The sequence below is a fragment of the Hypomesus nipponensis genome, chromosome 12 (assembly GCF_054491055.1).
Source record: "Hypomesus nipponensis isolate SF chromosome 12, ASM5449105v1, whole genome shotgun sequence".
Classification (NCBI taxonomy): Eukaryota; Metazoa; Chordata; class Actinopteri; order Osmeriformes; family Osmeridae; genus Hypomesus; species Hypomesus nipponensis.
In genome coordinates this window covers 12,730,766-12,746,001 of record NC_140372.1, presented here as the reverse complement: position 1 = coordinate 12,746,001, position 15,236 = coordinate 12,730,766, and the positions used below count along the sequence as shown (strand labels likewise).

Sequence of the window (15,236 nt, the reverse complement as noted above, 5' to 3'; positions counted from 1 at the left end):
GTTTGTACAAAAACATAGTATAATTTTATAACTAACTCATAACCCCCCCTCCCCCCGCTCCGCCCCTGCCCCCCCCCCCCCCCCCTCCCCACCACCCTCCTTTCTGCTCTGGTATAAACATTCAGACATATTTATTGGATGTTTATAAATTGTTCTTCCTTAACCACTTTTTATATGTTTTCAATTTTTGAGAATTCCACTGTAACTTCCATAACATGAATAAAAGACTAGGATTCTACTATCATGTTTTGTGCTGTGGTGTGTGCATGTGTGTGTTTAAGTGCTGGGCGAGGAAAGGGGGCGGCGGTTTGAGGTGGACTGGGTGGGCGGCGCGGGTGCTGCTGTTTACTCACCAGCTTTTGAAATGTAAATGAATCACACACAGTCAAACAGCGCAGTGTCACACAAACACAACATCGGCGAGCGAGCCTGTTTTGTAGGGGTCTATAATGCGCCTGTATTATCTGACAGAACAATACAGAGCTGAGCAAACCACAGCTGATGATGTCACATGGACCCACTCAGACGGATGATTCACCCGGAGCTCACGGTGCTGTTAATATCAGCGCTGGAACTTTCTGGAAGCGTTCCACAAAGTAGAGATATTCAGTCCTCCACCCTTCTATCCCGCCAATCCTCCACCCCTCCAGTCTTCCAGACCTTGCAGCAGGTGTCTGTTCTCTCACTTCCTCAATGTTCTCACACCATGGCCGTGGTGCCGTGGGTCGCCATGGAGACCATCCCATCATCAGTCATGTCTGGAGAGCAGACGGAGCTGATGGATGGTGTTGTAGAACCTTCATGGTGTTCCTTCCTGCTCTGCTCTGGACCACAGGGCAAGAATATCTGACAGCTCCACTGTGCGTGTGTGTGTGTGTGTGTGCCTGCATGTGTTTGACCCCCCACACACACACACACAAATGTGTTTGAGAGAGGTGTGTGTGTGTTTGCAATTACACACTTTTTTTCCCCGGAGATTCTCTCCAGGAACCAGGGGTGCGTGTCTGATGTCCAACCCCAGCTTGTCTGCAGTCTCCTGGGCAAGAGCAGCTCCGGAGACAGCCTCCGGAGATCACAACCATCTGCTCTTTGCTCAGGGAGAGTGACCACACCTGTGACACACTCACTGGAAGCCCTCAGTTACACACACGGACACAAACCCACACAGCAACAAAGAGAGCCAAGGGCTGCGGCACACCTGTGCCACAGTGCAGAGGAGAGGGTCAGTGGCGAGGCCTGTTGGTTGGTGAACGCAAAAGCCTTGGTCTGGAGCGCGAGGAGAGAGAGGGAGAGCGAGGGAGAAAAGGAGCGGGAGAGAGGGAAGGCGCATGAGAGAGGGAGAGAGAGAGAGAGAAATGGAACGGGGGTGTATGAGAAAGGGAGAGAGAAGGGGGGGTGCATGAGAGAGAGAGAGAGAGAGAGAGAGAGAGAGAGCAGGAGAGGGGGGTGTCTGAGAGGGAGAGGGGGGTTGAGTGAATGACATGGAGAGGACCCACCTTCCAGTCAACCCCCCTCTCTCTCACACACCCCCCTTTCCCGCTTCCTCTCTGAATGAGAGAGAGAGAGAGGGAGAGAGTGAGGCGCGTAAGGGGGAGAGAGGGGGGTGAATGAAAGAGAGAGGGAGAGAGAGAGGGCTGAGTGTTTGAGAGAGAGAAGAAGAGGGGAGAGTGGGCGATGGGGGAGTGCATGAAAGGGAGAGGGAGGGGGGAGTGAAAGGGATAGGGTGTGTGTGTGTGTGTGTGTGTGTGTGTGTGTGTGAGAGAGAGAGAGAGCGAGAGAGAGAGCGTGTGTGACATGCGAGGGTTGTATGTGAGATGGTAGAGTGGGCAGGCGAAGTGCACAAGCACGTGTCAGGAAAACGGAGAGGTATAAAAGCCTGAACAGAGACCGACAGAGAGAGAGAGATAGAGAGAGAGTGAGGCAAGGAAAGGAGGGGAAAGGCAGAGAAAGGAATTTGGAGAGAGTAAGTGAAGAAGGAGAGAAGAGAGAAAAAGTGTGTGTGTGTTTCGAGAGAGACAGAGACAGACACACAGGCAGGCAGACATCTGGACAAACAGACAGACAGTTCTCTATGGAGTATTGGACCCCAGGACATCCTTCTTGCTCCTCCCTCCTGCCCCGCCTGGCCCCACCCCTCCCCGCCTGACACGCCTCTACACCTGAACGAGATCGCACACCAGGACCGCCGTCACCATGGAGACAGTCGCCACGGACACGGATGTCCTGGAGCCTGATTGGGGGAGGTGTCAGAATAAGGAGCAGAAGGAGAGAATGTTGGTGCGGCTGCGGGGAATGTAAGTGTGCGAGTGTGTGTGTGTGCAAGCTTGCGTGTGTTCGCATGAGTATCTTTATGTACCCAGATTTAGGGTCTGTTCCCCAGAGAGTGATGATATAATGCTGAGCTCACACAAGCTTCAAAGCTTGCCTCAGGTGTTGGTGTCACAGGTGTGTGTTTGCATGCAAGCTTGATTGCGTGTGCATGCAAATCGTCATGTAACCCGAGCAAAGGTCTTCTCCACATAGTTATGTGGTAATGCTGAGCTCACACAAGCTTCAAAGCAAGTCTCAGGTGACACATGTGCGTGGCAAGTGTGGTGTATTATTAATGTTAAAGGTAATGTAGCTTCTGCAACACTGATCAGATGCTTCCACTCTTGACCCTCCATCTCCATTTCTCTCACACACCCTCTTTCCCCCAATTTCTTTTGCCTCTCTCTTTGACTTTTTTATAATAATAATATATTTTATTTATATCGCACTTTTCAAGGTACTCAAAGTCACTTTATAGAGTTCAGCATTCATGCAGACACAGTCACAATGCATGTCTTTATGATGGTGGGGAAAACCGAAGTACCGGTTAAACCCGAAACACGGGGAGAACATGTAAACTCCACACACAAAGGACTTGGAAGCGACCGGGGTTTGAACCAGGGACCTTCGTGCTGTGAGGCGACAGTGCTAACCACTGAGCCACCGTGCTGCTGTATGTGTGTGTGTGTGTGTGTGTGTGTGTGTGTGTGTGTGTCTGTGTGTACGTGTGTGTACCAGGGTGTGTGTGTGTGTGTACGTGTGTGTACCAGGGTGTGTGTTGTGTGTGTGTGTGTACGTGTGTGTACCAGGGTGTGTGTTGTGTGTACGTGTGTACGTGTGTGTACCAGGGTGTGTGTTGTGTGTGTGTGTGTACTTGTGTGTACCAGGGTGTGTGTACCAGAGTGTTAATCCCACGTCTCTTCTTCCATCAGGCAGAAGTACAAGAGCACAGCGCAAAGGTAAGGCCCTCTGTCTCCGCCTCACGGGCTGAGCAGTACATCCTCCCGCCACCAGAGGTCCTCACCATTCCAGACACCTCAACCCAAACACCTGTCTTCCCACACACTGACTCACCTGGGAGGGCAGCGTGCTCACACACACACACACACGAGTGAAGATGGAGATGTCTGGTGTGCTTATCCGTCACAACAAATTCTTGTCACAGCGTGCAGGCTAATCTTCTGCTCTAGAAGGGGGGTCAGCAATGTTTTGTATTTGCTCGTTCAAAATGGATTCGGCAGCTGAAAAGACAGGTTTTTTAAGACAGAACTCGGAGCGAGGGTAATCATGGCTTGTGGTTAGTGAACACACACACGCTCATGCACACGTTTAGCAGCAGCACAGGCCATCGTCAAAACACGCCAACGCAACAGACATCGGGCATTGCTGCTTCTCCAGAAACACCTGTTGGACAACACACCTCTTCTGCTCCCTGACAGAAAGAGAGAGCGAAAGTGAGAGAGTGTGTGTGTGTGTGAGTGTGTGTGTGTGTGTGTGAGTGAGTGAGGATGACAGACTGGAGGTGGGTGTATGAGTCTCGTCAGCCAGCAAGGGTGTGTGAATGTGATGTAAGCTCAAGCTGACATGTTGCTAGGTTACAGGGGCCGGGTTGCCATGCTACAGGGGCCATATTACTAGGTGACAGGGGTCAGGTTCCCCTAGCAACATACATGTAATCTATAATCACTCCTAATCATATCAATCGGCCTGCTGATTGATTCACTTGTGTGTGTGTGTGTGCAGGCTGCGCTGCCTGTCCCAGCAGCTGGAGAGGGGGGAGGTGTCGGTGGAAGATGTGAAGAGGAGAATAGAGCAAGCTGCTGACGTCCTGGACACAGTCTACATAGACCACACAAGGTAGGGGGTGTGTCCGTGCGTGTCAGTGTGAGCGTGCGTTTGTGCTTGTGTGTGTGCATGTGTGTGTGCACGTGTGTGTGTGTGACTGTGTGTGTGTGTGTGCATGTGTGTGTGTGTGCATGTGTGAGTGTGTGTGCGTGTGCATGTGTGTGTGCGTGTGTGTGCGTGCGCGTGTGTGTGTGTGTGCGTGTGTGTTTGCTAGCTTGAGTGTGACTAACACCATGTTTCCTTTCCCAGACGTCTCCTGGAAACAGACGATGACCTCAGTGACATCCAGACAGAGTCCGTTCCCTCCGAAGTCCGTGATTGGCTGGCCTCCACCTTCACCAGGAAGGTGGCCGTGGCCAGGCGTCGTCCAGCCGAGAAGCCGAGGTTCCGCACCATCGTCCACGCCGTGCAGGCCGGCATCTTCGTAGAGAGGTACCCTGGGACATGTAGTCAGATATAGTAGGTACTATGGCGAATGGAGGCAGGCAGGTACTCTGGGATGTGGAGGAAGTATCCTGGGACATCCAGGCAGATAGGGACCCTGGCATTTATAGTATCCTGGTATATGTAGGCAGTATCCCAGGAAATCTAGGCAGATAGGTACTCTGGCATATGTAAGCATTATACTGGCATATGTAGGCAGTATCCTGGGATGTGTAGGCAGATAGATATTGTGGGATGTGTAGGCAGATAGGTACTCTGGGATGTGTAGGCAGATAGGTACTCTGGGATGTGTAGGCAGATAGGTACTCTGGGATGTGTAGGCAGATAGGTACTCTGGGATGTGTAGGCAGATAGGTACTCTGGGATGTGTAGGCAGATAGGTATTCTGGGATGTGTAGGCAGATAGGTACTCTGGGGTGTGTAGGCAGATAGGTACTCTGTGTAGGTGACCATAGATGTAACAGTGTACCCCCCACCCTCCAGGATGTACAGACGGACGTCTACCCTGGTGGGACTCACTTACCCGCCGGCTGTGACTGAGACCCTCAAGGTAGAAGACTCCTTTTCTCTTCTCTTTACCCTTCTCTCCACTCCTCTAGTCTCTCTTCCCTCTCCTCGTCCCTCCTCTTCTCCTCCCCTTCTCTTTTCTCCTTCCCTTCTCTCCTCTCCTCTCCTCTCCTCATCTCCCCTCCTCTCCTTTTCTCATCTCCTCTCCTCTCCTCATCCCCCCTCCTCTCCTCTCCTCCCCTTCTCTATTCTCCTCACCCCTCCTCCTCTCCTCACAACCAGACTGTCTGTTTCCCGTCCCAACAGGAAGTGGACCAGTGGTCGTTTGACGTGTTCCTGCTGCAGGAGGCCAGTGGAGACCACGCCCTCAAGTTCCTGGTGCATGACCTCCTGATCAGATACGACCTCATCAACCACTTCCGGGTGAGCCCCTCTTGTCTCCATGGCAACAGCAGTGACACAAAACGCGAACAAAGAAAGCGAAAGAAAAAGCCGGGAACAAGCAAGTATGTTCAACAGTCACCCAGCTGGCACGGCTGAACCAAACACTTCAGTAAAACATCTGCAGTAGCTTCAGCTACAATGACTAGATACAATGACTGGTGCTCAATAGCCCCCCCCCCCCACCCCCCTGTCCTCCTCTCCCCCCCTCCCCCCCCACCCCCCTGTCCTCCTCTCCTCTCCCCCCACCACCCCCCGGTCCTCCTCTCCCCCCCCCCACCCCACCCCACCCCCTGTCCTCGTCTCCCCCCCACCCCTCTCCTCCCCCCCACCCCCACCCCCTGTCCTCCTCTCCTCCCCCCTCCCCCTCTCCTCCAGATCCCCGTAGCGTTCCTGCTGTCCTTTGCGGAGGCCCTGGAGGCGGGCTACAGCAAGCACGGGAACCCCTACCACAACCTGGCCCACGCAGCAGACGTCACCCACACAGCACACTACCTGATGCTGCACACTGGGGCCATGGTGAGGGGAACACACACACAGACACACACAGACACACACACACACACAGGCACACACACAGACACACACAGACAGGCACACACACACACACAGACACACACAGACAGGCACACACACACAGACAGACACAGACAGACAGACAGACACACACACACACACACAGACACACACAGACACACACAGACACACACACAGACACACACAGACAGGCACACACACACACACAGACACACACAGACAGGCACACACACACAGACAGACACAGACAGACAGACAGACACACACAGACACACACAGACACACACAGACAGACACACACACACACACAGACACACACACACAGACACACACACACACACACAGACACACACACACACACAGACACACACAGACAGGCACACACACACAGACAGACACAGACAGACAGACAGACACACACACACACACACACACAGACACAGACAGACAGACAGACACAGACAGACACACACAGACACACACAGACAGACAGACACACACAGACACACACAGACACACACAGACAGACAGACACACACAGACACACACAGACACACACACACAGACACACACAGACACACACAGACAAACACGCACACACAGACACACACAGACACACACACACAGACACACACACACAGACAGACACACACAGACACACACACACAGACACACACACACAGACAGACACACACAGACACACACAGACACACACACACAGACAGACACACACAGACACACACAGACACACACACACACACAGACACACACACACAGACAGACACACACACACAGGCACACACACACACACAGGCACACACACACAGCACACACACACACACAGGCACACACACACAGACACACACACACAGGCACACACACACACACAGGCACACACACACAGCACACACACACACACAGGCACACACACACAGACACACACACACAGGCACACACACACAGACACACACACACACACACAGGCACACACACACAGGCACACACACACACACAGGCACACACACACAGACACACACACAGACACACACAGACACACACACACACAGGCACACACACACAGGCACACACACACACACAGGCACACACACACAGACACACACACACACACAGGCACACACACAGGCACACACACACACACAGGCACACACACACAGGCACACACACACACACAGGCACACACACACAGGCACACACACAGGCACACACACACACACAGGCACACACACACAGACAGACACACACAGACAGACACACACACACAGGCACACACACACAGGCACACACACAGGCACACACACACAGACACACACACACAGGCACACACACACACAGGCACACACACACAGGCACACACACACAAACACACACACACAGGCACACACACACACAGGCTCACAGACACACACACACGAAGGCACACAGACACACACATAGGCACATGCCTTTTGGAGGGAACGGGGACTCTGTTTGGATGTCACCGAGGTCATAGTCCGTATCTCTTTGTGAGACTTGGTGTCACAAACACACACACACGTGCACGCGCTCGCACACACCATGTGACAGTCCCTGAGCTGAGCTCGCTCAGGGGGGAGGGGCCACGAGAAAGGAAGATTCAGCGAGAGCAACCAGCACAAACGTCCCTGGCCAATCACGCGTAGTGTGTGTGGCGTGTGCCAAACGTCCGGGCCAGGGCGGCCCACCAGGGTGGAGCAAGACTCCCTGCTGAGAGGGAGGACTTCTGACTTTATGTTTCAAATATTGCTTCTCGGGTCAATTGAACTCATGCCAGAGCAAACCGTTTTCTGTCTCTGACCTCCTAAACTGGATGAGTCTCAGCCCTCTGGCTCTTACCCACATGTAAACACACAAACACACACACACACACACGGAAACACATTGGGAGTAGCCATCTCTAAACTGTGTGAGGGTATTTATGTGTGTGTTCCTCTTGCCAGCACTGGCTGACTGAGCTGGAGATTCTGGCCATGGTGTTTGCAGCTGCCATCCATGACTTTGAGCACACAGGAACCACCAACAACTTCCACATCCAGACCAGGTTTGCGTACACACTCACACACGCGCGCACACACCCACACACTTTAGGCTTTTTACACTGCATTTGCATGTTTAGAAGGTGTGTGATGGAGTGTGTGTGTGTGTGTGGAGGTCGCAGGTGGCCATTCTCTACAACGACCGCTCCGTCCTGGAGAACCACCACGTGAGCGCTGCCTACAGGCTGCTGCAGGACCACGACATGAACATCCTGGTCAACCTCAACAAGGACGACTGGAGGTCAGGACACACACACACACAGGTGTAGAGTACACACCCACACACACACACACACAGGTGTAGAGTACACACCCACACACACACACACACACACACACACACACACACAGGTGTACAGTACACACCCACACACACACACACACACACACACACACAGGTGTACAGTACACACACCCCCACACACACACACACACACACAGGTGTACAGTACACACACACCCACTCAAGAAAAAGTGTCCTCATACTAGAGCTTAATTGCAATGTGTGTGTGTGTGTGTGCAGGGAGTTGCGTGGCCTGGTGGTGGAGATGGTGATGAGTACAGACATGTCCTGCCACTTCCAGCAGATCAAGACCATGAGGAACCTGCTGCCTCAGTCTGATGGGTACCACTCCTCCTTCACCCTCCCCTCCCCTCCCCTCCTCTCCTCTCCTCTCCTCTCCTCTCCTCTCCTCTCCTCTCCTCTCCTCTCCTCTCCTCTCCTCTCCTCTCCTCTCCTCTCCTCTCCTCTCCTCTCCTCTCCTCTCCTCTCCTCTCCTCTCCTCTCCTCTCCTATCCTCTCCTCTCCTCTCCCCTCCCCTCCTCTCCTCTCCCCTCCTCTCCTCTCCTCTCCTCTCCTCTCCTCTCCTCTCCTCTCCCCTCCCCTCCCCTCCCCTCCCCTCCCCTCCCCTCCCTTCCCTTCCCCTCCCCTCCCCTCCCCTCCTCTCCTCTCCTCTCCCCTCCTCTCCCGTCCTCTACTCTACTCTCCTCTCTGTGTTGAGTGTGTGTGTGTTTGTGTGTGTTCCAGTGTGGACAAGGCCAAAGCGCTGTCCCTGATGCTGCACGCTGCAGACATCAGCCACCCAGCCAAGGCCTGGCCCCTGCACCATCGCTGGACACACTGCCTCATGGAGGAGTTCTTCCGACAGGTACACACACACACACACACACAAATACCTATGAACCCATGCACAAATATACACACACACATACTCGCACAGGTCATGAGCACACTCGCTTTCCTGTGTCCTGCACATGTTAAAAGTGTTTCCTGTTGGTTGCCAGGGTGACAAAGAAGCGGAGCTCGGACTGCCATTCTCCCCTCTGTGTGACCGCAAGACCACCATGATCGCTCAGTCACAGATAGGTAGGACAGCAAGCCGACCAAAAGATCCTGAAGGGTCTCCACAACACATTGCTGCCCTCTGGTGATTGGTGGATGTGAAATTGTGTGTGAAGGAGTAAAGGGGGCTATGTAGGCTTCCTCAGCTCTAGCTTCTTCTTTCGCTCCTGTCTTTTTCCTTTCCTCTACCCCTCTGTCGTCTTTCCGTCTCTCTGTCACCCCCCCCCCCCCCCAACTCGCCCCGCCTCTTCCCAGGTTTCATAGACTTCATCGTGGAGCCGACCTTCTCGGTGCTGATGGAGGCCATGGTGAAGGTCATCTCTCCTCTCAGAGACACTGCAGCATCAGGAGTCAGGTACACAACGCACACACACATCCATCCAAGAACACACGCACATCAGCCCACTCACAGTCAGCTTTAGGAATGTGTGTGTGTATGTGTGTGCAGTCTCCCAAGTTCAGGAGCCGTGGTGGGGTCTGTCCAGAGACACAGCGTGGGAGGGTCATGTGACTACTCCCTGGCCAGCGTGGACCTGACCCGCCTGCGTCACGACATGACACACGCCATCGTCACCAACAAGGAGCGCTGGAAGGAGCTGGCCCAGCACGGTAAGCCCCTCGTGTGACTTCACGCGTCAAACTGCCACCGTGCGTTTGACCCGACAGATGGAACCCTACACGCTATGCTTACACGCGCCTGTGTAACGCTTCAAGACACGTCAATCGTCACTCGCAGTCGACATGAAATCTGTCATTCTACACACACATCCATCAGAGGAATAACAGTCTGCTTGTTCATTGGTTGGTCCATTGATGGTCGAAGAGTTGGCCAATAAGGAGAGGTCATGTGACAAGGAAGAGGCGGACCCTCAGGAAAACATGCCAGCCGTCGCTGTGGAAACAGTTGATGATGCGACTGGTCCGGAGATGAAGGAGGAGCCTGTGTCAGAAATACACTCCCACAATGCACTGGGACAGGACAGTGTGAACCCAACTGAGAACAAGACCCTCTCCTGGAACGGTAGCACACACATGCACTTTACACACACATACTGGATGTATGCTTACACACGTGTGCACAACACACAGACAGAAAAGCAAACGCTTGATTGATGAGGTATTAATGTGACATTTGTTTGTCAGGAGTCAATGAGGATGAGGAGGAAGAGGAGGAGAAACAACAGACCCATCAATGTCTTCCCTCGGATGAAGAGGGACATCTTCAGTAAAGATCTATTTATCTATTTTAAACCTGATTGTGTATTTATATTTATTAAAGCTTGGCTCCATCCATGACTGTGTTCCATCTAAATCAGGCAACCACTGTCTGGCAGCTTTCTCCTGGCAACTGTCACCCAGCAACATGGTGACCCAGAGTTCTCTCGATGTCATAGTTACACTTCAGAGAGCACCAGCTTACATTGGCATGACTATGGAAGGGTTGGGTTTGTGGGAGATGTAGTTCTGTAGAGTAAGGAGCAGATCTCACCAAGGTTCAAGCTGCTTTATTTCCTTCTAACAGACACAGAGTACCGCAGTGCATGTATGTCAAGTTTCCTAGTCTCGAAATGGGCACCTCAGCACACACACATACAGGCACGCACACGCACGCTCGCACACACATGCATACACACACCCATGTAATGGACTATTGTCTCCCAGGAGTCAGTGAAACAGAAGCCTCTCAGCTGGTCTGATGGAGCAGCACTTTACTTTATTCTATTAGCTCTTCACAGCCATTAGACACTAAATACAGTTAGCGCTACAGCTAGCCAAGGTCCATTAAATAATAGCTATGCTAGTGCTACACCTAGCCAGGGTCCATTAGATAATAATAATAATTCTAATGCTACCGCTGTGTGACACATTATAAGCTATATATAATATATAAGCTCATTCGAGCCACTGCATTGGACTGGACTGAGACGTCCATTGTGCTATAGTTGAAGCTGTACTAGTTTAATCTAGGTTGCTGACAGAGTGTGTCCAGGAAATATCTTCATCGTACTCCTCCAAAATAGACTGCTACCACAGGGAGGAACTGTGGTTGGCTGCTCCAGACTGGGTCGGGGGTTTGCTGGGCTGTTAATGGGCTGGCCAAGCTGTCAGTCATCCTGGGAGGTAGCCCTGCCCTCCTCCTCCTCTGGGAGGGAACATTCTGTCTGGGGCTTGGTCAGTTTACCTGCTGACACACAACAGTCCTTCAATAATAAACAGAACGACAGACAGAGAGAGAGACAGACAGGTGGCAGGCAGACTGACAGACTGCAGACAGACATGCTGCAGGCAGACAGAGACACACAGACAAACAAGAAGGCAAATAGACAGACAGGCAGATATTTACACAAACAGCATTTCAAGCTACCTGCAATATTTCAGGAAGCGTTCTCTCTATAAAGACAAGCACACAGGCATACACACACACACACACCACCATTCCACCAAGTCAATAGAACTCAGAAAGATGCACCAAAATGTTTTATGTCTCATCTTTTATTAAAGTCCATTACTGTGTAAGTGTAAGAACTGTGTAAGTGTAAGAACTGTGTAAGTGTAAGAACGTTCTAACAGAGATAACATCCTACCATAATTGGATATCAACTGTAAAACACAAAACTCTTTGGGTGAACTGGTTGACACATACACGTTTGTGATTGGAGGAGACGATCTGAGAGCAGCAAAGAGATGTGTACGAGGATGATAGCGGGGCAAGGAGAAGGGAAGGAAGAGGACGCGAAGGATGAGAGCTGGGAAAAGCAAGAATAAAAGACAAAAGAACCAGAAATATGAGGAGGTTATCGAGAGACAGACTCTGGGCTGGACAGGTTCTCTTGTTGGCTGCTGGAAGGTTCTGGAGAGGACAGAAAGGGAAGAAGAAGGTGCAGAGGAAGAGGAAGAGAGGGAGAACAAACAATACCTAAATTAATATCATGTGAAGGCTAGTGTTTGGGAAAAGTTTGTATAGTACAGACCAAAGTCTCAGTACAATTGTTGGAATGGCTCTTGTGTGATATGTACTCAACAGTCCAAATGTATTTCTTTGGTTTAGCAATAGATGTTTGCATATCCTTGCAGAGAGGAAGCGGTTTGAAACCCACCTGACACACACCTGTTACACTCTCTCGCCATTACGTACGCTCACATTTAGCCCCTCCCCTTCCCCCCACTTACCCCCCACAGAGTCGCTCTCACCCAACACTAGCTCCTCATTGGCTAGCAGTAGGTACGCCCCATTGCCATTGGGCTCATCAGGCCCATTTTGATTAGCCCATTGCGCTGTGTTCTCAAAGTGCTGGGTTGCGATTGGACTGTTTTCACAGAATCCCGCCTCCGGCTGTTCGTGCCTCTGAAGGTGCTGCTGCAAATCTGCAGGGAACACAAGAGCACCCCCAGAGGTGGGAGGCAGGTACTGCGGCCTCACAACTGACACTGACAGCTAGCAGCTAACAACTGTTGTAGCAGCTGACAGCTTACAAAACTGGTACTGCCTAACAGGTAAAAGCTAATAACTATAAAGATACCAGATAGCAACTAGCAATTAACAACTACCTTATAACGGCTAGCAGTTATCAACTAGCAGCTAACTGCTTAGCTGACTGATTACAGCTAAAATCAAACCTCCAATCAGAGCTTTGCTTTTGGTCTTGCCGCCACATGACAAACTGACCAAAACAAAAGTGGGAACTCAAAATAAGGTGACAACTCAGTTCAGATCAATATAAGACAAGCAAACAACTCAGACTAAATCAACACACAGCTCCACCACACTTAGCCTGGAACACAAATCAACACAACTCAGCACATTCTCAAACAAGCAAAAGCAAACATGAAGCAAAGGAGCAACTGAAAAAAACACAGCGAGCAGAAACCACTGAGTCTGTTGAGTGGACTGTTTTCGAGAAGAGAGATGTACTCAGTTCAGACGTAACAGGGGCGACAGTGTAGCATGAACACAAATAGACATTTGTTTGTTTTGTAACGGCGTATTGGAAATTCTAGAATTTACAATTCAAATGAAATGAACATCATGGAAAGACCCACAAGGAGTTGGATGTTTTTATCCAAACCTTCTGGTATGAATGGCTGATTGGAGAAGATATTTTGGCAATACCTTTGATTGTGGGCGGGGCATAGCTTGGATTCCTCTGAGACACATTGGAACCCTAGAGGGGGAGAGGAGCAGAGATGGGGAGGGAGGGTACAGAGGAGAGGAGAAAGGAGGGAAGAGTAGGATGGGTAGGAGAGGAGAAGGAAGGGGAGGGAGGGTGCAGATGAGAGGGGGGGAGAACAGAAGGGAGGAGAGGAGGTCAACGTGGAGGATCAATACGATCCAGGTGACCGTGGAGTCTGAGGAAGGAAGTGACGTCAGCATGGCTGTCCAGTCAGAGTGTAGATGGAGGGAAGACTTACGTCTGTCACCCCACTGGCCGCATGCTTGTCTTCCACTTCTGCAGGAGAGAGAGAGAGAAAGAGGTAGGCACGTTATGCTATATCAGGTGAGTTCATGACTCCCTCCCTCTCCTGTTGTTTCCGGCTTTCACAACCACATCTCTGTTTCCCTGTTAACTCCCTGGTAGCTCCAGCATGACATCATCAGTGTTGGGATGGGTGTGTGTGGGAGGGAGGGGACAACGATACCATTGTCTTGAGGCACACACGCCCCTAAAATGCTCTGACTGGCTGGCTGGCTAACTAGTATTTTGGCTGACTGGCTGGCTGGCTGTGTTGCTTTCTGGCTAGCTGCCATATATATGAAACCTATATCTCTAAGGCTGCAGAAACCTAATAAACATCTCCATTACTGGGAGCTAAGAGAGAGGGAGAGAGGAGAGCAAGCTGATAGAGTGAGAGAGAGATTGGAAATAAATTGGGGGAGGATGAAAGGGGGGAGAAATATAGGGATAGTTGGAGGGAGAGAGGGTGGAGAGGGGGAGAGGAAAGTGGTGAGGGAGGGAGGTTGCTCTGGGACGGTAGCTGGCAGAGAGAGCAGGAAGCCCTTACAGCCAGTGTACAACGAGCTAATGGAAACACTCACGCACGCACGCACACACACACACACACCGTCACATACACTGCCATCAGTGCATGTGCATTTGCGTAACAGTTAGCCTGTCGCGACACCTGGGTAGACATCAAATGGGGTTTGTAACCGAAGCGGAACACCTCCTTCCCTGTCTCTCACACACTCCTGTCTCCACACATTCTGTCTGTTGTGCTCACACACACTTATCGTCTCTCACACACACTCTCTCTGTCTCTCACACACGAGCTGTGTCTCTCCTCTAATGTTACCTCCAGACAGGTCTTGGTAGGTGAGCAGGGTAGCTGGGGTTGGTCTCCTCCGACGGATCTGGGGGGAGGGTGTATGGAGGATGAAGACGGGGGTGGGGGTGGGGGGGGTTAGCGATACACGTTCACAAGTAGTTCTACCAACGCAAGCTGCCTCTTAACAGGCTGTAACAGCAGTAACACGCGCTCATGTAAGACACACAACCTAGGTCGGACACACATTGTGACTTGTCAAGTCTAACCCCCAGAACACCCCCCCTCCACACACAGACATGCACACGGACACACACTAAACACACACACGCATCCAGGGGTGGAGTACTCACATGCTCTGCAGCCTGAGGGTCCAGCTGGTTCTGGAGAGGAGGAACAGAGAACTGTATCTTCTTGGGGCTGCTGGGCTCCATGCTGCTCTCACACGCGGGACGGAGGGAAGGAGGAGAGGAGGG

The 15,236-nt window shown here is 51.7% G+C and overlaps 2 protein-coding genes across 4 annotated transcripts; one reads left to right on the top strand and one right to left on the bottom strand.

The window, feature by feature from the left end:
* Positions 1–2,193: 2,193 nt before the first annotated feature.
* Positions 2,194–10,777, top strand: LOC146261197 (dual specificity calcium/calmodulin-dependent 3',5'-cyclic nucleotide phosphodiesterase 1A-like). The gene is made up of 16 exons (XM_084667490.1): positions 2,194–2,294; positions 3,243–3,269; positions 4,054–4,167; positions 4,405–4,587; positions 5,083–5,149; positions 5,413–5,529; positions 5,926–6,066; positions 8,061–8,161; positions 8,272–8,397; positions 8,680–8,781; positions 9,184–9,304; positions 9,441–9,522; positions 9,754–9,853; positions 9,947–10,107; positions 10,322–10,519; positions 10,642–10,777. The coding sequence occupies exons 1-16, from the start codon at positions 2,194–2,196 to the stop codon at positions 10,725–10,727; spliced, it is 1,827 nt and encodes a 608-aa protein (XP_084523616.1). The 3' UTR covers positions 10,728–10,777.
* A 226-nt stretch (positions 10,778–11,003) lies between these two features.
* On the bottom strand, positions 11,004–15,236 carry LOC146261196 (protein phosphatase 1 regulatory subunit 1C-like). Of its 3 annotated transcripts, none has more exons than XM_084667496.1 (6): positions 15,114–15,236; positions 14,791–14,848; positions 13,909–13,946; positions 13,610–13,661; positions 12,670–12,864; positions 11,004–11,680 (listed from the first exon to the last, which is right to left on the bottom strand). In XM_084667496.1, the coding sequence occupies exons 1-6, from the start codon at positions 15,192–15,194 to the stop codon at positions 11,604–11,606; spliced, it is 501 nt and encodes a 166-aa protein (XP_084523622.1). In that variant the 5' UTR covers positions 15,195–15,236; the 3' UTR covers positions 11,004–11,603. The 3 variants fall into 3 exon arrangements, with proteins under 3 accessions (XP_084523622.1, XP_084523620.1, XP_084523621.1); XM_084667494.1 differs by lacking the exon at positions 11,004–11,680 and adding an exon at positions 11,988–12,349; XM_084667495.1 differs by lacking the exon at positions 11,004–11,680 and adding an exon at positions 11,988–12,349 and having other exon boundaries at positions 12,691–12,864.